General features: G+C 36.6%; 1 protein-coding gene across 6 annotated transcripts in view; it reads left to right on the plus strand.

Moving 5' to 3' along the window:
- Nucleotides 1–23,885, plus strand: part of MASTL (microtubule associated serine/threonine kinase like) — a 32,377-nt gene extending 8,492 nt beyond the window's left edge. The window contains exons 3-13 of one of the 6 annotated variants that reach the window (XM_008535173.2): nucleotides 2,598–2,737; nucleotides 3,431–3,519; nucleotides 7,278–7,384; nucleotides 7,614–7,764; nucleotides 10,451–10,623; nucleotides 12,594–13,742; nucleotides 14,791–14,932; nucleotides 18,226–18,240; nucleotides 20,019–20,132; nucleotides 20,219–20,320; nucleotides 23,435–23,885. In XM_008535173.2, the coding sequence (XP_008533395.1) occupies nucleotides 2,598–2,737; nucleotides 3,431–3,519; nucleotides 7,278–7,384; nucleotides 7,614–7,764; nucleotides 10,451–10,623; nucleotides 12,594–13,742; nucleotides 14,791–14,932; nucleotides 18,226–18,240; nucleotides 20,019–20,132; nucleotides 20,219–20,320; nucleotides 23,435–23,592 (2,340 nt within the window). In that variant the 3' untranslated portion in view covers nucleotides 23,593–23,885. The remainder of the gene's footprint in view (nucleotides 1–2,597; nucleotides 2,738–3,430; nucleotides 3,520–7,277; nucleotides 7,385–7,613; nucleotides 7,765–10,450; nucleotides 10,624–12,593; nucleotides 13,743–14,790; nucleotides 14,933–18,225; nucleotides 18,241–20,018; nucleotides 20,133–20,218; nucleotides 20,321–23,434) is intronic. The other 5 variants (XM_008535174.2, XM_008535175.2, XM_008535176.2 and 2 more) reach the window with 5 other exon arrangements.
- The last annotated feature ends 559 nt before the right edge of the window (nucleotides 23,886–24,444 follow it).

Here is a 24,444-nt window from a genome sequence, read left to right on the forward strand (position 1 = left end):
GTACAGTGACTACATTTTATTCATGCTTATTTTCCCAGTGCTAGCACAGTATGAAGCACAGATTTTCTGTTTAGTAAATATTTAATGATTGACCTCATCAACAAATATTAACTAATCTCTATGTACCAGGGAAACTACTGACCTAAACAGGAAAGAAATGACCTTGTTAAGTTCTTAGGCAGTATTTCACTAAACGGTATTAAGACTATAGAAAATTTTGAGAATAATGACTAGCTTTGCAACCACATAGCAGTAATGGATTCAGGCAAGAATCATCTATAGTCACATGATGCTAAAGTCATTGCTTGAAAGTTTATGGGACAGGTCATTTACATAGTTCCTTTTTTGTTTGTTTGTTGTTGTTTTATTATTTATTATTTATTTATTTTTACATGTTATAACACATTTTTAATTAAAAATAGCTATATTGTCCAAAAAATAGTGAGAATAATGTCATATTTTATATTTTTGTAAATATCTTGAATGTTCTGACTTAAGAGAAGACAGATTTTTTTTTTTTTTTTTGAGGAAGTTGAGCCCTGAGCTAACATCTGCTGCCAAACCTTTTTTTGCTGAGGAAGACTGGCCCTAAGCTAACATCCGTGCCCATCTACCTCTACTTTTGTTTTATTTAATTAATTTTTTAATTGAAGTAACATTGAGTTATAACATTATTTAGCTTTCAGATGTACATCGTAATATATTTCGAATTCTGTGTAGATTACATCATGTTCACCACCCAAAAACTAATTTTAGTCCATCCCCTCACATGTGAGCCTAATCACCCCTTTTGCCCTCCCCCCCTTTCCCCTATGGTAACCACCAATCCAATCTCCATTGCTATGTGTTTGTCGTTGTTTTTATCTTTTACTTATGAGTGAGATCATACGTATTTGACTTTCTCCCTCTGACTAATTTCACTCAGCATAATACCCTCTAGGACCGTCCATGTCACAAATGGCCGGATTTCCTCATTTCTTATGGCTGAGTAGTATTACATTGTGTATAAATACCACATCTTCTTTATCCATTCGTCCCTTGATGGGCAGCTAGGTTGCTTCCAAGTCTTGGCTATTGTGTATACTGCTACAATGAACATAGGAGTGCGTGTATCTTTATGCCTTTGTGTTTTCAAATTCTTTGGATAAATACCCAGCACTGGAATAGCTGGATCATATGGTAGATCTATTCTTAATTTTCTGAGGATACTCCATACTGCTTTCCATAGTGGCTGCACCAGTTTGCACTCCCACCAGCCGTGAACAAGGGTTCCCTTCTCTCCACATTCTCTCCAACACTTGCTGTTTCCTGTCTTTTAATTATAGCCATTCTGACCGGAGTGAGGTGATACCTCATTGTAGTTTTGATTTGCATTTCCCTGATAGCTAATGATGTTGAGCATTTTTTCATATGCCTGTTGGCCATCCGTATATCTTCTTTGGAGAAATCTCTGTTCAGATCTCTTTCCCATTTTTTAATTGGGTTGTTGGTTTTTTTTGTTGTTGTTCACATAGTTTCAAGGTATCTTCCCCCAGATTACTTATTAATTACAAATGGGAAAAAAAGCACTTCTTCAGTGAAGAAATCTGAAAGTCACCACCTTAACTAAGTGATCAGAGTTAGCATTACCAGTAATGGAACACACTGATGTTAGGTGTCTCATCTGGGGGAATCACTAAGAAGGACTCAACAGCACTTATGTAGTGTCCTGCCAAAAATTCATAACCTGAATTGAACCCTGAGGAAACAATCAGATGTCAAGACTGGGTCATGAAAGACTGCTCCCACTGCACCCCCTGCCCCCCCAAAAAAGGCAAAATACTATTCCAGGTTGAAGAAGACTTAAGAGACGTGACAGCTAAATGCCGTGCATGATCCATGCGTGGGGAATGAGTAGGGATGCTATCAGGGACAATACTGAGATTTTCAGAGAAATCGGAATGTGGACTGTACTTTAGATGGTAATGTGATATTTGCTTTAAAATCCTTGAGTTTTATTATGCTGTAGTTATGTAAGAATGTCCTTGTTAGGCAACACATGATGAAGAATTTAGTGATGATAGGTCATGATCTCTCCAACTTTATTCTCAAATTACTCAGCAAAAATTTGAAAGTTATACAATACCAGTTACCAATGTTGGCCTATTTTTTAAATTACACTGTGTAGTCTGAACAGAAATGCATGTGTATAAGATATTTATATTAATGATTTTAATAACTGTGTTATGTTATTATGTAACAATTATGCTAACGATTAACAAATATTATTTATTTTTTGTTCATATTTGTGGAGAGGAAAGCAAATGTGGCAAAATGCTAACAATCGGTGAATCTACTGAAGATTATATGGGAAATCATTCCATTATTCTTACACTGTTTCTGTAAGTCTGCATGTTTGTTCAGACTAAGCAGTTTAATTTAAACTTAAAAAACTATATGGCAACATGAGCAAACCAGGTATTAATGTGTACTGAATGATACCAAGAAAACGTGCCTGTTACAGAACCATGCTAAAAATGTTTAACTGTAATGCTCAAATAGTGTATTTTTAAAGTAATCGTATTAGTTTATTTTGCACCATTTGTATTTTTTGATAGGTAATGGAATATCTTATTGGTGGAGATGTCAAGTCTCTCCTACATATATATGGTTATTTTGATGAAGAGATGGCTGTGAAATATATTTCTGAAGTAGCATTGGCTCTAGACTATCTTCACAGACATAGAATCATCCACAGGTAAAGACTGACTTTTCTGAAAACTATTACTTAAAAATATAAATAATCAAATTATGTATTAAATATTTGAGTCTTAAATATTTCCGTAACCACTTGCCCACATATCCAGGTTATCCAAAATTTAGTAGTAGCTTGTGTGAGTTTAGAAATTCCATCAACTCTTCTTTTGTCTCCCTGTGTGTTTTGAATATGTTGCTTTGACCATGGGTATACCATTTTATTGTGAAGAATATTGAATTTTTTTCCTACTCTTTTACCATCATACAAAAGTGCTGAATTGTATAATCCCAGCTGATTTACAACATTTTGCTCTGTGCAAAGAAAGTCAGGTTAAGGGGATCTTCTCTATTAAAGTCTTAACCTTACCCTACTTGTAAAAGGGAAATATGATTTGACCTGGCTTGAGATTTATTTTATGTAATGAGGTTTATTTATTTTAATGGAATATCTAATAAATAATGTCAAAGATAATCTAGCATTAAACCAATTAACTTTCTTGTAAATTCTATATATAAAAGATGGTTTTCTCTTGAGAGTTGTTTTCTGCACTTCATAGCCACCAATGAGTGCCTTATTTTACAGAAAATAAATAGGATTTGATTCTTCTGTAACTTTCTGGGTTTTTTCCCTGGTAATTCTAACATCAACACTAGCTCTTTTTTGGTTATCAGCTATTTGTCTTTGTATGTGCAGGGATTTGAAACCAGACAATATGCTTATTTCCAATGAAGGTCATATTAAACTAACAGATTTTGGCCTTTCCAAAGTTACTTTGAATAGAGGTAAGAAAAATAATGGGTAAGTGCCTTTTTAAATATCCAACAAATTTTAGAGACTACATTTCATTAACTTATACCGGTTTTTTTGTTAGTTTATAATGAAGAAAATTTGATGATCCTGTGTTCCAAAATAGACTAGAAAGGTATAATGGTATTTTCTTTCCATTAAAGATGAAAAATGGGAATAATTATTCTTAAATCCTCAAAGATCCTTGAAGATCTTTGGATCTTCAAAGAACTCACAATTTCCATTCTTCTGGCTTTTTTTCCCTACTGAAACTTGTTCTGACCAATTAAACTCAGTAAAATAACTAAAATAACTATAATTTGATAAACAATTAATACCTAAAGCACTTATTCAAATGTACGTGACCACCACCAAGACCTTGATAAATAAGGGGCAAAGAAAATGTACACATACTTCACACATACATATATATGGAAGTATGTTAATTTCACTAGTAGTAATGAAAGAAATGCTAATTTAAAAAATAATATATGAATCATTTTTACACTACTAAGCTAGCCAAAAAAAGAGAGAGAACAAAGATCCAGTATTGATGAGACTGCAAAAAGCATGGTCAGTTTTTCTGGGGACTCTGTAAATTAGCACAGTGCTTTCCAAACAAAATCTACCGATGTATTTAACAAACAAAAGGTTTTAATTCTCTTTGACTTAGTGACTTGTGTCTTGGAATTTATTCTAAAGGAATGGTTCAAAAGAACAAAATATATGAATAAAATTATTTGTAGCAGCATTGTTTCTAATAGGGAGAAATTAGAAATTAGTTGTGTTTGTCATAGAAACATGGGTAAATGATAGCTTAGTGACTTGGTAGCATATTGTATTATCTATTAAAATGGTAGAGGATGGAAATAAATGAACAGTAGAACCCAAAATTTGGCTTATAAGTTATAAACCATGGGATTATAATTATTTGAAAATGAATACAAGTTTCAGAAAGTTTTGAATACCTAAAGGTTTTTCATATGTTTGGTAAAATCTGACCTGAGCTGATGTGTGCTGTTTATAGTTTTTATTAATCCTACTTCACGTAACTACTCATACTTTCCACAGCTGTAATAATATTTGAGTACAGGTTGCTGGATGAGATGCTACTAGAGATGTTCCATACTATTTATCACATAACCTTTCTAAAATCTAAACTGTGGTTTTTTTGTTTTTGTGGGGTTTTTTTCTTTTTTGGTGAGGAAGATTGGCCCTGAGCTAACATCTGTTGCCACTCCTCTTCTTTTTGCTTGAGGAAGATTATCGCTGAGTTAACATCTGTGCCAATCTTCCTCTATTTTATGTGAGATGCTGCCGCAGCATGGTTTGATGAGTGGTGGTAGGTCTGCGCCTGGGATCCAAACCTACGAACCCAGGGCCACCAAAGCAGAGCATGCAAATTTAACCACTATGCCACCAGGCCAGACCCTAAAATTGAAACATTTTTTAATTGTGAGGCAAATCTATCTCCAGATAAGATATTGGAAAAAATCACAAATGAGAAACATTTTGTATTAGGGTGATATTATTGATGAATTTAAGTTATTTTTATAACAGTTTAATAGTTTTTATTTTTTTCATATCTCATGATTAAGTTTAGAGATGACTCTCAAAAATTGTACACTTAGGTTAATATAAATAATATTATGATAAACATCTTTGAGCATACAGCTCTTTCTGAATTTGGTTTCTTTCTTTCTTTCTTCTTTGATTCTGGTAAAAACTCATAACTTTCTATGAGTCATAAAAAACTCATAAAATTTACCTTCTTGAGCATTTTTAAGTGTACAGTTCACTAGTATTAACCACATTCACATTGCTGTGCAACAGGTCTCTAGAACTTTTTCACCATGTGCAACTGAATCTCTGTATCCCATCTTTCCCTCCCCCTAGCCCTGGCAACCACAATGCTACTTTCTGTGTCTGTGAGCTTGATTACTTTAGATACTTCATATAAGTAGAATCATACAATATTTGTCTTTCTGTGACTGACATATCCTTAGCATAATGTCCTCAAGATTCATCCATATTGTAGCATATGACAAGATTTCCTACTTTTTTAAGGCCAAATAATATTCTATTATGTATACATGCAACATTTTCTTTATCCATTCACCTGTCAATAGACATTTGGGTTGCTTATACTTCTTGGCTATTGTGAATGATGCTGCAATGAACATGAGTGTGTAAATCTCTCTAAGAAACCCTGCTTTCAATTCCACCTCGCAGTGGAATTGCTAGATCATACAGTAATTCTGTTTTTAATTTTTTGAGGAAACTTCCTTGTTTTTTCCGTAGTGGCTACACTATCTCACATTCCTACCAGCAATGCACGAGGGTTCCAATTTCTCTACATCCTTGCCAACACTTCTTATTTTCTGTTTTTTGATAGTGGCCATCCTAATGGATGTAAGGTAATATTTCATTGTAGTTTTGATTTGCATTTTTCTATTGATTACTAATATTGAGCATCTTTTCATAAGCATGTTGGTCATTTGTATATCTTCTTTGGAGAAATGTCTATCCAAGTCCTTTTTAATTAGATTATCTGGTTTTTGTTGTTGTTGAATTGTGGTTCTTTATATAGTCTGTATATTAACACCTTATCAGATAAACCACTTGCCAATATTTTCTCCCGTTCTGTAGGTCATCTTTTCATTCTGTTGATTGTTTCTTTTGATGTGCACAAGTTTTTAAGTTTGATATAGTCCCATTTGTCTATTTTTGCTTTTTGCCTGTGCTTTTGGAGTCAAATCCAAGGAATCATTGCCATAGTATTTTTTAACATTTAAATTGTAAAATATTCTCTAAGATGTTTACTGTATCCTATTGGTCCTTATTGCTTCATCAATGTGAGGTAGGTATAAATGAAATTTGTTACATTCAAACTTTCAGTCTGCCTTTAAAAGGTACTCTTATAAGGTGAAAGTCTTATACCACATACAAAGTACTACACTTCTCTTACCATTTTTGATATCTGACGACAATAGTATGATATTACTATTGTTGAATTATTTGACAATGTTATGCACTGAAACCTGATAAAAATCTGTGTCAGTTTCTATCTTGACCTACACTTGCACAAGTTAATTAACATGAGGGGCCTATAATTTGTATTAATTTCTTAAATAGATTCAGATATTGAAGTTTAATTTCTGTGCCTAATATCTTGATTCCTTTCTTAGTTTTTCTTACCACCTCCTTTTCTGATATTTGATTTGCCGAGAATTATCTTGTTGCCAGTCAGATAACAGTCTTGTTTAGTGACTGAGTACTCCATAAAAAGCTAAGACTTTGGGTCATTATACTGTGTTCTATTCATTCCAGAGCAAGACTCAGTTCTATCAAACTTTAATGATTTCAATCATTGCTTTTTTTTTATAGGGAAATTTTTTTTTAATTTTAACTTTTTTACTTTTTGACCCTTTTCACCCATTTCCCACTGTCCACCCTCACCTCTGGCAACCACCAATCTGTTCTTTGTATCTATGAGCTTGGCTTTGTTTTGCTTTGTTTTGTTTTTTAGAGTCCATATATGAGAGAGATCATACAGTATTTGTCATTCTCTGTCTGCTTGGTTGTATTTGTTTACTCTGTGGCATGGTGGCTTCCCTCGGTATATTCGTCTTACACAAGCTAATTTTGTAGATAATGTGGAAAGAGGGGCCAAGTTCAGAATAGATCATTATTGACTTAGTCAATGACTGTTGGAGTTTTTAAAGAATTTCATATACTTTTCTTTCGTACATAGATATCAATATGATGGATATCCTTACAACACCATCAATGGCTAAACCTAGACAAGATTATTCAAGAACCCCAGGACAAGTATTATCTCTCATCAGCTCTTTGGGATTTGTAAGTACTTGATAAGGAAAGACTCACATGACATGCCCTTTCATGACTGCCACTTAAAACTTAAAATTCTTTTCTTTTTCAATAAATGAACAAAATAAATTTACATGTCAAGCATGTTGAGTTACTTTAACAGTTTATCTACTCAGGTGGTATAGCACTCTGTGCACTTAGGTGGTATTTTTGTGAAGGTAAATCTTAGCGTTTGTGTTTGTCTTTCTCTTTTTAATAGTACACACCAGTTGCAGAAAAAAATCAAGACTCTGCAAATATTTTTTCAACCCATGTATCTGAAACATTGCAGCTTTCTCAAGGACTGACTTGTCCTATGTCGATAGATCAAAAGGACACTACTCCTTATTCTAGCAAACTATTAAAATCATGTGAGTATAAAAGAAAAGGTAGCTTATTCCATTAAGTGTGTCTCTTCAGGAACAAAATGTTTTTGAATTTTTAAATCTCTAATATCAAGTTAATAATTTTGAAATGCAGCTATTTGAACAGTCTATGGCGTTCCTATATTTCATCACGTGAGTGCCATTCTGACTGGAGTTGTTGCAGATCTTGAAGTCAACAGAATAAAATGCCTAACTAAGGAGACATTCTCCAATTAGCTATAATATTGGAATGATCATTGGGTAAATTTCACTATTCTGGTAGTATATGTCAAAATACACTATATTTTTCTATGGAATTCTTATATAGAGAAGATGTAGTACCCATAATATTGTGTATCTTTATAAAATTACTTCCAAAAGATTTTCAAAGAAAATAGTTGAAGTAAAGATACGGTTTTTTAAATTAGCACACAATAAAAGACAGAAACGAAGTAGAGGAGGAGAGTGAGTGGAAGATTCGTGTAGTGCTTCACTTCACCCTTTATCAGTTAACAGCAGCGGACAAATTCGTTCTCTGCACTCAGGTTCTTCCTCTTGGGAATGTGAATAATGATGCTGTAAAGAATAATTGGTGTTAGTTATCAGAGATGTTACCTCATTTTGAATTTGGTCCTCAAATCTATACATATTTAGGAGATATCTATCTATAGATAGATAGATAGATCCCTTTTACAAATGAGAAAACCAATATTTGAAAATGTTTAGTTAAACTATTAGTGGGTAAGTCAAGTAGAGATTGCAGATACAATGTCTATCCACTGACCCTTTCCTCCTAATTCAATGAGTCTTGTTTCTTCTGCCAAAATCACTTCTGTGAAAATCAAAATGACTGAAAAAATATATATAGCTGTGATAAAGAGAAAACTGTTAAAATATGGAATATGCAGATGTTATGTATAGCCTTATTGTATCACCTCGGTCATTTTTTAGTCTAGTCAGAACTAGATGGGTGCAGGGCACAGTGCTGGTCGCTTGAGTGAATATGAAAATGATTAAGAGAGGTTCTTGCCTCAGAAGAGCTTGTAATTTTGTGCTGATTACAGGTATGAAGGGAGAAGAACAAGAATCCTATAAAATAAAGATCCAATCGAAACTTGAAGCCAAATTTTTACAAGGGATACTATGATACAAAGTGATAAATGCTAAATGGAAAAATCAGGAATGGTTCTAAATAAAGATATGGCAACAGCCAAGCTGGGCCTAGAAAGAGAAGGAGGAATTTAACAGCTCCAAGTATATTGGAAAAGGGCGTTTCAGATAGAGGCATAAGCAAAGGCATGGACACATGAAAGTATATTCCATCTTCAGACGTAGGGACTAAACGTGTTATGTGAGGCTGGGAAGCACGTGCAATAGAAGAGGCAGCCTAGCAGGTAGATGGAGAAAGATCAAGTGTCATGACAGGGAGCTTGAATTTAAGTGTAGAGAAAGGGGAGCCATCAAAAGTCCAAAGTAGGGCATGGTCTGATCATATCAGTGATTCAGAAAGAACTCATTAGCAAATATACAGCATCACATGGCATTAGATTAGACACAAGTTCCCATATTACTGGGAAAAGGCAGCTGAGCAATTTAGTCAAGTGGCCAGTGAGTTTCAGGAATTCCATTGAGAGGATTTGTGTACCAAAAAGAAAGTTGGTTTAGGGCCAGCCCTAGTGGTCTAGTGATTAAGTTTGGCACACTCTGCTTTGGCTGCCCAGGTTCAGTTCCTGGGTACAGACCTACACCGCTCGTCTGCTAGTGGCCATGCTGTGACGGCAGCTCATGTACAAAAAAAGGAAGATTGGCAGTGGGTGTTAGCTCAGGGCAAATCTTCCTCAGCAAAAAAGAAAGAAAGAAAGTTGTTTTAGATGGACTTTGAAATTCCCCTTCCAGTTTTAAAGTTCTAAGATTTATTAAATTAAAAAACTGTAAGACTAAGAATTTACTTGGGATTAAAGTTATGTTCACCCTTTTTGGGAAAGAGAAAAAAATATACATATCTTTTTATATATGTACAAACTCTTTCTATGCACATATTATGATCTTTAGTAAAAGTATGATTGTTGTGTTTTAAGTTCAGGAGAAACAATATTTAGCATCATTTATTTTTATGATAAAGGAAAATGTATCATGTAGATGATGCTGCTTTCTTGTACTGACTGGCTCTTAGCCAGTTCACTCATTTGCTTTACTCAATAGTATTAAAAAAATCCCTTATGGGTGTGTATAATTCACACTTGTACGCATGTAAACCTCAATATTAAAATAAAGCTGTAGTTTTGATTAAATACAAATTGAACTCAGTAAATTTAGTCACATTCCAACCTTACATCACATCTGGATATAGCACATCAATAATGCTCCTTTATCAAGAAGAGTTTCAAATTGAATAAAAGATATTCAAAATGGATTTCCTCCTAATTATTAATTAGTTCCCTTGTCCTGGTTTTTGCTTTACAAATGTTGAGAGTTGTGGGTTTTTTTTAACTTTCACAGCAGTACTTGTATGCCAAAACAGCTGACGCCCTCCTTGTGGATTGGATAATGTTTACATAGGGAAAAAAACATACACAGAAATAGTTCTCAGATGCAATACTTAATACTTCGCCTAACTATCTGTAAAGATTCAGGTTCAGTGAGGAACTAAGAAAGATGTGACATAAGCCTCGATATTTTCTGCCGCCTACAGGCCTTGAAACAGTTGCCTCCAACCCCGGGATGCCCGTGAAGTGTCTGACTTCGAATCTCCTCCAGTCTAGGAAGAGGCTGGCCACGTCCAGTGCCAGCAGTCAGTCCCACACCTTCGCGTCCAGTGTGGAGTCTGAATGCCACAGCAGTCCCAGGTGGGAAAAGGATTGCCAGGTGAGAGTGAAAGTTTTCTTCATTAAAACCAATTACTATGTCAAATTAATGACAGAAACACTTTATACCTTTTCATATATATTCTGTAAGGAAATGAAACTGTTACACGAATGGCAGTCAAGATGTTCTTCATTTTCCTGTATATTCTGTCAAATTCTTTTGAAATATTTTATTTCTCATTCAAGAGTGAAATTATTCTTGCTTGATATATAATGAGATTCCAAATTTTTTAATTTTTGCAGTAAATTGATGGTAAACATTTGGCTTCTAGGCATCTAGATGGACATTTGTTTTTAATTCCCTGCCATGACACAGACATTAGCTTGTTGAGTGTTTTTTACCTATATCTTATTTTAAAATTTATACTACCTCCTTCTATACTGTTTTCTGCCAGTTTCTCATTTAATGAAATGGTAACTCTTCTGGATCAGAAATAACTTTTAGACCTCAAAGGTAATGTAAGTGTACCTTTAAAAGTATCTAGTCTAGGAAGATTGCTTGCTAAGTGAATGGGTTTACCTAAAATTATTTAATGTATATATTCTGTTTTTGCCTTTTAAAAAAGCTACAGAAGCTAATAAATATTAAAACTGAGAGGAACTAAAATTTTACATTATAGTAAACTTTCAGAGAATGCTGATAAAATAATGTTAGATTAGAATATGGTAATGCACAAAGAATAAACTTTCATTTTGATAAAATAGTTTGGATTGTATTTGCTCTTATTGTTAGTAATATGATTTTCTTCACCGTTGTTGGATATTTGTATTTTAGGAGTAAGGTCACATTATTGTTCAGTTCAGGCAGGGTTTCTCAGTCTTTTTCCTCTTCTCCTTGTAGGCTGCTCTATGGGCAATATATACTGCAGGATAAACCGGCATTGCACTCCTAGTCCTATTATTTCACTTTGATTTTCATCAAGAAAGCATATTGTATAATATTGCAAACTATACACAGCTTTACCGTCTCCCTCCCACTTCTGCACCCCTGAGGAATGCAATGATTGGACTGTAGTAGTGCTTCTCAAGTATGATGAGAGGAGTGACAGTGGACCACAAGGGACCCCTGATAAACCTTATGCTAACTCCCAAAGGCACAGTTTTCTGTGCTTGCAGATCAGTGAGTTGTGACTTAGGAATTTTCTTTTTGTTCATGACTAAGCACCCCTTACTATTACTAAGTAAGTTGATAAAGTTTGATTTTTTCACATATCAAAAATAGTCACTATTAGCATTTACTGAAGATTCACTCTAATTGACTCATCTTGTAAAATTCCTGATTACCATGCACCAAGTTGTGATGTTATGTACAATGCTCTGATCACATGAGCACCTGCAGATAGTTAGCATTCAAACAGTTTTCAAGAAAAGCATTTTGTTATCAATGCATCCTCAGTTCATCTTGTGGACAATGGATTTTAATTCTTGTTATTTTTGGTTTTTAATTATAAATTACCATTAGTTTAGCTTCATTCCTCATCAGTTTGGTTTTATTATACTTGTGTGAAGTGATAGACGATTACTTCAGCAATATTTTTGTTGTCTATAACTTTCCATTAACTATATTTCAAGCCTTGTGCATTTTGCAATTCAAAATAGAATTGTCCATACCCCTGTTGCATAGCAGATATCTACATATGTAGCATTACCCCCAGTTTTCCCTGAATATGTTGAATGTTATTTGTCTTATTTAAATAACATGTAATACACTATCAAATACGTATTATAGAATAGTTGATTTACATTTTAGACCAGTGTTTCACTCAATGTATATAAACATATACTATAATTGTTTATATTGCTTTTTGATTCTCTGTCATCATTGTTCTTTTGTTCCATTGGAAAGTGGGAATAGGGAGCATAGTAGTTTCTGGGCTCATTTATCCTACCTAAGTGGACAGAGGTTTAAAAGGTTAAAGGGTCTCAGCTTTGTATAACTAAAAAAAAAAGGGTTTTTTTCCCCTCTCTTAGGAAAGTGACGAAGCACTGGGCTCTGCAATGATGAGCTGGAATACAATTGAAAAGCCCTTATGTACAAAGTCTACAAATGCCATCGAGACCAAAAGTTGCAATAACAAGGATCTTGAGTTAGCCCTTTCTCCCATTCATAACAGCGGGGTCATTCCTGCCACTGGAAGCTCTTGTGTAAACCTTGGTAAAAAATGCTTCTCTGGGGAAGTTTCTTGGGAAGCAAGAGAACTGGATATAAATAATATTAATATGGCCACTGACACAAGACGGTCTGGTTTACATCAGTCAAATCAGTGCGCTGTGGATTCTGGTGGTATGACTGAAGAGCACCTTGGGAAAAGAAGTTTTAAAAGAAATTTTGAGTTGGTTGACTCCAGTCCTTGTCAGGAAATTATACAGAATAAAAAAAGTTGTATAGAGTATAGGCATAGTAATGAAACGAGAGATTGTTGTACAAATCAAAGTACAGGCTTAACAGCTGAAGTCCAGGACCTTAAGCTGTCAGTAGATAGAAGTCAGCAAAATGACGGTGCTAATAAGGAGAACGTGGTCAGTTCTCTTACTGATAAACAACAAACACCAGAAACATCACCTATCCCGATGATAGCAAAAAACCTCATGTGTGAACTGGATGAAGATTGTGACAAGAATAACAAGAAAGACTACTTAAGTTCTAGTTTTCTATGTTCTGATGATGATAGAGCTTCTAAAAGTATTTGTATGGACTCTGATTCATCTTTTCCTGGACTTTCTATAATGGAAAGTCCATTAGAAAGGCAGTCCTTAGATCCAGATAAAAGCATCAAAAAATCCTTTTTGGAAGAATCAAATATTGAAGACCTGCTTACTGTATCACCCAGCTGCCAAGAAAATACCTTGCCCAAAGGCGATGAGAATCCTGCTGTCCAAGACCATAACCAGAACATGTTAGCTCCCTCTTTGGAGGTGTTGAAAACATCAACCTTCTCCAAAAGAAATGCTGTAGCTTTTCGAAGCTTTAACAGTCATATTAATGCATCCAATAACTCAGAACCATCCAAAATGAGCATTACTTCTTTAGATGCAATGGATATTTCGTGCGCTTATAGTGGTTCATATCCCATGGCTGTCACTCCCACTCAAAAAAGAAGATCCCATATGCCGTATGAGGTATGTGATAATTTCTAACACTTTGTTCTTTAGATTTTGGAAAAATAAACTGTTAAGGCCAGAACTACTTGGTCTCTCAGCTAGACGATATGATATAAATCATATAGTTTTGTTCTGCTTGTCGGGAACCTGTGCATCGTTGGAGGTTTTAATGCAGGAAGGCAAAGCTGGTAGTAATGTTGATTATTCTGAACTCCAATACCTCCTTCATTGGTGTTGCTCTATATACTTCCACACATTTTCAATCATGTTTACATATTTACAGTCACATATTTTCACTTGATCATGGCAACCCTGTGAGATACAAAATTAAAGTCCATGCCACCTTCCTGCCTTCTAAGGACATATTTAGATGATCTCTTTTCTTTACCGAAAAAAGTTGAAAAATATATATTTCAAATCTTATTTTGTTTTTATTTTCCAAACCTTTATGAACTCAAAGTTTCATTTTTTTCTTTCTTTGGAGAGACACCCTAATATAGAAAGTGTAAACGCTTGATTTAGGGTTATACAAGACCTGGGTTCTCTATTCAGACGTCACTAAGTGACTCAGAAGGCGCTCAGCCTCCGAGCCTCTGTCCTGTCAGTCTGAAAAACATAAAGATACCCGTCCTGCTGGTCTCGCAGAGTCGTGTGAGACGAGAATATCTTAAACACTCGAATGCCAGTCGGCACAAGAGGTTATTTATATTTAGTTCTGTCTTAGGTATTGTCCCAATAGTTCAATCATTTGTCAGTGACAGCCTCCCTCAGTGACGGTTCTTGAGCTTGTATTAATCCATGCCATCAAGAAGTTTTTCTTGTGGATTTTTTCATTTTTTCTGGTATATCCAGATCTTACTGAAAGAATTGTTGTTATCTAAGCTATTGAATTTCACTGAATATCAGGACTTCTCATAGTCATCATTAGTTATGAGGCCATTTTCAAAACTGATCAAGAACTTCTGTATGTCTTTTATGCCCAGCAGCCTAGCTTTTGTTTTAGCATTTCTGTTCACTGTAAAAGGAATTAAGATACTTATTGTCTCTTAAACTCTTTGTAAATCAGCAGACCCCAAATCACATCAAGTCAGGAACTCCATTCCGAACTCCAAAGAGTGTGAGAAGAGGGGCAGCCCCAGTAGATGATGGGCGAATTCTTGGAACCCCAGACTACCTCGCACCTGAGCTGTTGTTAGGCAGGGCCCACGGTAAGGCATACATATCTGGAGTTTTTGAAGTGTTATCTATCACTACATTTTCTTCCGCGGTAAATTGTTTTAAATTTCTTTGGTACTTAGATTACCTAAAGTAAAAGAAATGAACTCATCCAATACTCTTTTCTCATCTATATGCATTTATTGTAGGAAAAGAAGACATGCAGCCATCTGTTCTTTGCCTTCTGGTTCATTCTCAGTGATCCAGACAAGCCCCACCTCCACCCCCTCTGTTATCTTTGTTCTGCCTCCTCAGGTCTGTTCTAGTTTGGGCTCAGGAATGCAAAGCTGGGCCTACACTTCTGTTCAGTCTGCAGAAGCCTAGTTCGGTTCAGAGCTTACCGTCACTTATTTCCTCACCAGAAGGGTCAGGCCAGAAACAAGCCTTCACAGTGCAACAGAGGAGTAAAAGGATGGCGTTTTCACCCGTCTCCTTTTTTTTTCCCTTTTGCTCTCTGAAGTGTTTTCCCTTCCTACATTCTGAAATGAACTGCATCAATTTGCTAGGGCTGCTGTAACAACGTACCACAAACTGGGTGGTTCAAAACAACGGAAATGTATTGCTGAGGTTTGGAAGCTGGACGTCTGAAATCAAGGTGTGGACAGGACCGTGCTCCCTCTGAAACCTGTAGGGGCACCGTTCCTTGCCTCTTCGCAGCTTCCAGTGGGATGCTGGCAGTCTGGTCTTGGCTTGCAGACACCTCACTCCGATCCTTCCTCTTCGTATAGTGTTCTCCCTGTGTCTCTGTGGTCACATGGCTGTGTGCTTATGAGGATACCAGTCATGTTGGACTAGGGGTCCTACCCTACTCCAGTATAACCTCATCTTAACCTAACTAATTACAACTGCAAGGACCTGACTTCCAAATGTCACATTCAAGAGACCTCAAGGGTTAGGACCTCACCGTATCTTTGTTCAGGGGGACATAATTCAGCCCATAACGTGAACCCCTTCTACATGTTGCTGTTAATGATTTCCCTTTTCTTTGGGCTCCTTTGATGATCATCTGTCTCCTCTTCCCCACCCTGCCACCCCCCACCCCCCCACACACCACACACACCTCCTTCTATTTTTATGTCTTTGCTGACTTTTCTCCTTGGCCTGAAAATAAGTTTCCACCCTTGTCTTCGCCTTACCACGTATTCTCAAAGGTTGCCTCTTTTCTTTGCCTGATTGTTTCTGCTCTGGCAATTGGATTGTTATCCCTACCATTTAACTGAAACTTTTTTATTAAATAACCAGTTATGTCATTATTGTCAAATCTACCAGCCTTTCCTCAGTCTCATTCCTCTTACCTCTATTGCTACCCCTCAGTTCTTTCCTTCGCTCTTCCAAAGATATGGAAGTTCTTCAAGATTCTGCCCTTTCCTCTTTTTTCCCTAGACCTGCTCCCTGTTAATCTTATCACTCCCATCCATGACTTCAGCCGTCACATCTATGTTGATGTTCCCCAAATACCCATCTCTAATCCTGACTTTCTTTAGGCAGCAGACACATGGCCAGAGTACCTGTTCAGTATTCTACTGGTCATTCAAATGCTGTGTGTTGTCCAGCTTGCTCTTCCTCTCCTCCCCATCTCAATTTCACCATCTTTGTAGTGACACAGACATTGTCCCTGCATTCAGGCATTTCACCGGTTAATTCTGTCTCTGCAGTATTCTCACCTTTTCACCTCTGCCACTATTCTGTGTAAGAACCTCATCTTTCCCTTTCATTAATAGCTTTCTTTCTGGTCTCCTCGACTTCATTCTGTTGTCTGTGATCATTGCCACCGGATTTTCCCTCTTAAAACATAACGTGACTCACACTGCTTCTCTCTTGGAAAGACTACAGTGGCTCCTTCCTACCTGCAACATAAAATCCACAGTTCTGGGCGTGGCATTTGTAGCTCGAAGCTCTCATTCTAGCCTCATCTCTCAAAGAATTTCTTTGTAGGCTTTATGTTCTTATTCCACTTCTTAGACACCATTTAGTTTCAAGTTTTCCTTATTTTGCATAAGTATTTTGCCTTCGTTTAGAAAAGCCAGTTCCAGTCATCTTCCTGTCAAATTGCTTCTCATGTCACCACCACTTGAAATGTCATCTCTTCCATAAAGCATCCTGGGTCAGTTAAGGGGATTAGTTATTAACTCCAATATCACTTTATTAGAAACTGTTTAAAACTTATGTCATTCTACCTATGTCATCATTAGTTATTATGTTTGTCTCCACTACAAAAGCTTAAGAAAATTTCTTAAGACTCGAGTCTGAGTTTCCCTTCTCCGTCGCACTCCGGGATAATTCCTTGGCAGCACTCACTAACCGTTGTCAATGATCTCTACAGTGTTGAAAGTGGACACACTTAATGTTCCCCTTCCTTATGAGCCGAAGCGGCTGACTTCCTCTGGGCACGTCACTGATTTGTGTACAGTGCCTGGCTCGCTAAGTCGCAGATTTGCTAGCCCATTTCCTAAGTTATAATTTACAATTTTACGAACTTAGGATACAGGGTGAAAGCTTCCAATTTAAAGACTGACTTTATGAGCTCCTGCCACTGTTGTAGCGGGGCATCTCGTTACTGCAGCCGTCTAGTGATATATCTTTAAATTTGTGTTTTCTATAAAAGTAATTGGATACATAGTTTTTAAAACAACAAATAGTACAAAGCAATTTATAATTTTTAAAAAGCCCCAACAATTCCCTGCTTTCTACCTCTTCCCCCGAATCCCAGGACCCAGGGGCAGTGACTTCAGCTCTTTGTTTCTTCCTGCATTGACCTCTCTGTTTCTAAACATCACGCTGTGGCACAGCTAAGACTCCTGGGGCCCGCTCCGTGGTCTTCCCCCTCAGCAGAGGGACTTAGAAACTCTGGCCTGAGTTTCCCATAGCTTCTTGTGCATATTTTTGTTTCAGTTCTCTTAACATCGTGTTAAAATTATCTGTATTGTGTCTCCCAGCTAGGCTGTTTTCTCCTTGGACAAAGCTCTCTTTTTTTTTTTGAGGAAGATTGGCCCTGAGCTAACATCTGTGCCCATCTTCCTCTATTTTCTCTCCTACCACAGCATGGCTTGACAAGTGGTGGGTAGGTCCACACCCGGGATCTGAACTGGCAAACCCCAGGCCACCGAAGCCGAGCACGTAAACTTAACCGCTGTGCCACCGGGCTGGCCCTGCAAAGCCCTTTTTCTTATTAGTCTTTGTATCCCATATATCTGGCACAATACCTGGTATCTAGTTCAATGGATGAGATGAGGATGAACTCATAATTTTAATACAATGTACCTAACTACTGTTTTCTTACATGCAGGATTTCTGACTTCGGGTGAGTGAGTTTCTCTGTAAAGTAATATAGCAAAGCACATTAAACTGAACAGTCAAAGTATAATTAGATCACATCGCATTAAAAAATCTTTTTTCCTTTCAGCTCACTTAAGAAATACACGAATGAGCTGTCTCTGTCTTCTGAGCAGGAAGACATCCAGAGAAGTTGTTCTTCTCTGTGAAAACGAATGTACGCTGGTGGCATTTTTAATAACTTTTAAAAGTAGCAGAGTGTGAAGATACAGCCATTTTTATTGCAACTGAGGAAAGAGGCTTGATAAAAATATTAAAAGCAGCTGCTACAGAAAGCTTGAATTTTCTAAACCATTTAATTCTATTATTATTAGAAACTAGAAAGGTATAACAGGACCAATTTATCTCTATAAATTACAGAAGGATGTTTTGAATTAGAAAGCCGGTAGTAGAAAACAAATTTGTCCTATTTCTCTGGCTAATAATATATGTTATAATTGCTGAGATTTATCACAATATGTGATCTTATTAGACTTTGACTCAACTATATGGATATGTGTAACATATCCATGGGGAAATCCTGTACATTTTTGACATGAGTTCATTTTGGCTGAGCTGGGAAAAGGGTCCTAATTTCTAACCTAAGTAAAATAAATAAAAATGTATGTTTTTTTCCTGATTTCCCCCTACTTTTCTGTTACTTGGTTATATTGTCTAATTTGTTGGAATAAATCTTTCTCAGTGCTGCTTGAAAGTTCTACTAACTGAGGTGGTTGTACCTTTTTACAGTGATTACTGTAGAAATAGAAGCTTGTCGACTGCATCCTGTGCTCCTGGGGTGATGAGAAGGCCCTCTAATGCATGCGATTATTCCTCATGGCACATTCCACAGTGCTTTCCTACTTGTTTTAAAATGGAATGGTGGCAGTTGCTTAACCACAGTAATGAATTTTGTGAAATTGATTTTAACGAGTAATTTTCAGGCAAATTTAGTACAGACTAGAATTCCTCTTCTAAACGTATATCACAGTTAACCATTTTTAGACTGAAATTAACCTTTGCTTAGGAAACACTTTATTCATAGACAGAACTAAACAAAACTATAAACCAGATTATAGGGTCATGTTTAAGATAATCGTTTAAAACATTTTTGTATATAAATGATGCTTCCAATAGAGATTTTATTTAGAAATCAGTTTGACCTATTTATTAAGACTTATCTCCACTTACCTCCTCAAGCCATAGTTTAAGTGAATATTTTTTGTTCATCTAATTTGTCCCTCTGTGTTCCTAAAAGGAATAAAGCCACATTAAAACCCTCTGTCAGGTTTCCCCCACTTACCAGGCTATCCTCGGTTAGTTTAAATGTTGCCACCTCATCTCTTATCTTTATGAGACGAGTGGGATACAGAATCATCTGAATGTTATTGTTGCCAGATTTGAAATTGAGAAGTATTGTATTTTAGAGAATAATCTTTAGATTAAATGCATTCCTTGATTGTGTTTTAGGATTTAGAACAAATAAGAATCCAGAATATCAGAGGTTAACAGTAAGAGACAAAAGATAGCTTTAACTTTTCTTTAACTAGCTGTGTTAATTGCTAAACTAAACTTCTTGGAAAACAGAGAAGAAAAGTAATTGCCACATTGTGTAAATGAAGGTAATTTGGGTTTTTACACCTCAAGAAACTACAAGGAAGCCTTGAATGCCTCGATTGTGCCCAAACACCCATGTACTAATGTTTTAGTTGATCAAGCATTTGCACAAAATGCCTGCAAGTTCAGCTACTTCCTCTTAAATTCCAGGTCCTGCAGTGGACTGGTGGGCCCTTGGAGTTTGCTTGTTTGAGTTTCTAACAGGAATTCCCCCCTTCAATGATGAAACACCGCAACAAGTATTTCAGAATATTCTGAAAAGAGGTGATTCTTTTTCTGCTAAGATAGTTCATTTATCTCTGCATATTATTATCTTGAGCAACGATTAACAAGCTTATCTGTATATGTAGATATCCCTTGGCCTGAAGGTGAAGAAAAGTTATCTGATAATGCTCAAAGTGCAGTAGAAATACTTTTAACCATTGATGATACAAAGAGAGCTGGAATGAAAGGTAAGGTTTTGTGCTAATAAATTCTTTACTCTTGGTTTGTTTCAGGTGGTGCATGTTAATAATGATATCAAGTTCTTGTACAATACTACAGATGATCTGACTGCTAAATTGGTTTAAAAAAATTTATTTCTGCTCTCTGGTTTTGCATTGATGTATTTGTCCTTATTCCACATTAAAATTTAATGTGGTCAGTTTGCTATATTCACTCACTGAATTTTATTATTCACTCACTGAATTCTATTAATCTCAAGCCGATACCTGAAACAATCTTATCTTGTCAGTGTCTTACATTTTTCAAAGCCTAATAAAGTTAACCATCAACGTACCGGAAAAGTTTTTTATCAAAATTTTCTATTCTGTAATTTCTTCTGCTTCATTTCTGAAACCATTATTGAGAAATGTATCAGGTGCTGGGTTGCCTCAAATAAGACAAATTTGGTACATTGTGACCCATTCGGTGATTTTTTTTTTTCCAGAGCAAGGGATATGTTAATCTCCAGTTTTGAGTCTAGTAAATCTCATTAGCAGCTGCCTTAAAATCTTTTTCGTAACAAGGTATATAAAGAGACAAATGGAGCAGACCCCACAGCCTAGTGGTTAAGTTCAGAATGCTCTGCTTCGGTGGCCCAGGTTCAGTTCCCCAGGCACAGACCTGTACCACTCATCAGTGGCCATGCTGTGGCAGCGACCCACATATAAAATAGAGGAAGATTGGCATAGATGTTAGCTCAGGGTGAATCTTCCTCAGCAAAAAAAAAGAGAGAGAGGGAGAGAAATAAGCATTATGTCCTAAAATGCATTTCCATGTGAAGTAGGGTATAGTTAGAAAAATGAGCTTTAGTAATGTGTCATTTGCATCAGCTTCTAGGTATTCTCTCTAGTAAGATCAACAGTTTATGTATTTATTTAACAGATCCTATAGAGTGACTTCTAGGTGCCAGGCAGTGTTGCTGCGGGCACTGGAGGAACGTGCAGGACGAACCAGGCTGACATCCCTATGCTGGTAGAACTTAGGTTCTAGTGGAAAGACAGAAAGTAAGCGAATACAGCCCTAACACAGTGCCCTCTAGCGGTGAGCATTATGAAACAACGATACAGCAGGGTGAGCCATACAAGTGATGGCAGGAGATTTTCTTTTCATAGAGCAGGAAGGACTCTGTGAATAGTGGAATTTGAGCAAAGACCTGTGTAAAGCGAGTGCACAGACATTTGAAAACTCAGCTCTAAAATTTACTTGGGGGCCAGCCCAGTGGCATAGCAGTTAAGTTCGTGCACTCTGCTTTGGCAGCCTGGGCTTCACCAGTTTGGATCCCAGGGGTGGACCTAGCCACGCTCGTCAGGCCAAGCTGTGGAGGCATCCCATATAAAATAGAGGAAAACTGGCACAGATGTTAGCTCAGTGACAATCTTCCTCAAATCAAAAGAGGAAGATTGGCAATGGATGTTAGCTCAGGGCCAATCTTCCTCACAAAAATAAAATAAAATAAAATAATTACTTAGGGCAGCAGATCTCAACAAGGGTAATTTTGCTCCCCAAAGGACATTTGGCCTTGTCTAGAGACATCTCTCGTTGTCACAGCTGTGGGGGCATCTAGTAGAGGCCAGGGATTCTGCTCAACATCCTACACTGCACAGGACAGTCCCCACAACAAAGTATTATCCAGTCCCAAATGTCAATTGTGCTCAAGTTGAGAAACTGTTGTTTAGAAAATGGCTATAATGTACTGTAATTTGCTCAAAATAAGTGGAGACAGAAGAAAAGCATTCTTACCAGTGACTTCAGATTTCTGTTCTTTTGTTTAATGAACAGTTTACATAGTGAACTAGATGATCGGGCTATTCTTCAGTTAAAAAACAGTTGCTTCAACAGCTGTTTGTTTAGTTAATCTTAACCTAGGTCAGAATTCCTTTGTGGATTCAGTGTAAATAAATAGTTATGATGAGAGGGTCATAAAGCACCACATCACATCCAGATATCCCAGTTTAAGAGTTACTGCTACAGGTAACTAAAGCAATCCATGCTCAGCTAATTATTTTGAACAATTGAGAGACAAATTCTCTAAATGTGAATTATTTTTGCTATTTTATCCCTCTTCCTCCCAGTCTTTTAGTTTAGGGAAAGCTACTTGTAGACACATTAATTTCCTAACACATCACCCCCAATACAGACACATGATTCTTTCCTGTCTGTGTCCTCTTCTCCCAATATTTTCCTTAAATTTGAATGGGCTTTTTTAACTGTTTACTACCTTAATTGTCACTTCATTTTTGCCAACATCTTTATTGTTGCCTTATAAAGTAAATAGTTGAGAGGGGAGGTTATGCCTAGCAACCAAATAGCAGAGTGTGGTCAAAAGAGCATATTTTCATTTTAGTAGGTAGAAGAAATAGGAAAGATGACAGGTACTGAAAATGTAGTTAAAAAGCTGAGCAAAGTTGAGATTTTGTGGGAGCAGTAAGTGGAGGTGGAAGCAGTCAAGATTCAGGATGTGGCTGTAGTGCTAGATGGTTGCGTGTGGAGATGCAAGTCAGTGAAACTAAAGAAGTCAAAGAACCAGGAAGAGAATGTGTCATCCATGTATATTTTGAAATCACCATGAAGCGTAAGGATGAAGCACAGGGAAGGAAGAACAGGAGCAGAGGATGAGCTTCTTGCCAAAGATATCCAGGGCAATAGACAGTGCTAAGGACTGCAGAGACATAAACAGGTGGCGAGGACTTGGAATGAGAAATGGGGCGGAAGATCAGTGGTGCGGAAGCTGCACAGGGTAGCAGCACGTAGGCCAGCCTCTCATCTCTCACTGAGTCAGGGATTATGTGATAAGATGCAGGCTGTAAGAAAGACAGGCTTCTGTTAAGGCAAATCATTCACTCATTTGACAAATACAGACCAGGCATCTGTCATATGTCAAGTGATAAACAGATTGACACAGGGTGTGGCGTCGTGAAGTACGTGGTTGAATAGAGAGACAAACATTAAACAAAAGTCCATGAAATTGGCATAATAAAGTAGGGCAAGATGTACGTGACACATTCTCTTCATAATTCCTGTAAAACAGTGCTTACTTAGGTAATGGTGTCATAATATTCTGTCTGTGTGATATTTTTCCTAAGAGCTGAAACATCATCCTCTCTTCAGCGATGTGGACTGGGAAAATCTCCAGCATCAAACGATGCCTTTCATACCTCAACCAGATGATGAAACAGATACATCTTATTTTGAAGCCAGAAATAATGCTCAGCACCTGACGGTCTCTGGATTTAGTCTATAGCACATACATTTTCTCTTTAACCTTGTCTTATGGAATAAGATAGCGTAATTATGTACTCCTAAATGCCAGATTGATCTAAGGGGAAAAAAATCATTATTTTACCTGGATCAATGAGCTTTTAATGTATGTTACAGCTTCCACAGAGTTAAAAGGCTGACAAGAATATACTCAGTAACTTTTCTTAATCTCAGAGTTGTATATAGATCCTCAACGCTTTTTTCATCCTATTTATTTTGTTACTGCACTTTATGAAAATTAATGCATCAATAAAACTAAAAGACACTAACACTCTAGAGAAAGAGTGAGCCTCGAGCTTGATTTTCCTTCTCATCTCTTATTTCCGTCCACCATTCAGTTTGGTATTAAAATATCACAAACATCATATAGTTTTATTTTAATGTAATGTTTTGTACATGACTGCCTGCAAAAGCTGTGGTCTCAAGGGCAATCATTCAAGCCTGCAATTGTGACTCCAAAAATGCAGCTGGAAAATTCCTTGACTCAGTAGTGTGACTCCTTTGGACAATGAGGAATAAACAAAAGGACTGAGGTTTAGCTTACTTCACTGTGAATACAGTTTTGCTGCCTTGACTGCTTTGGTGCTTTCTCTACAATATATGTTTGTTTAAAATAGTACTGGAAAGCTTAGGGGTGCTTGATACCCTGCAGCAATTTTAACAACTTGTTCAACCTTAATAAAACACGTGATGGTTTACGTCTTAAAATAATTTAAAACGTATGCAGCATTATCAGCAGCAGCCTGATCCTTAAAAAAGAACAAAAAATAATTTGCTTAATAAATGTAATTGTAACATACTTCAATACATCAATATCATTCTTTTAAATATATAT

This window comes from Equus przewalskii, chromosome 30 (assembly GCF_037783145.1).
Source record: "Equus przewalskii isolate Varuska chromosome 30, EquPr2, whole genome shotgun sequence".
NCBI lineage: Eukaryota > Metazoa > Chordata > Mammalia > Perissodactyla > Equidae > Equus > Equus przewalskii.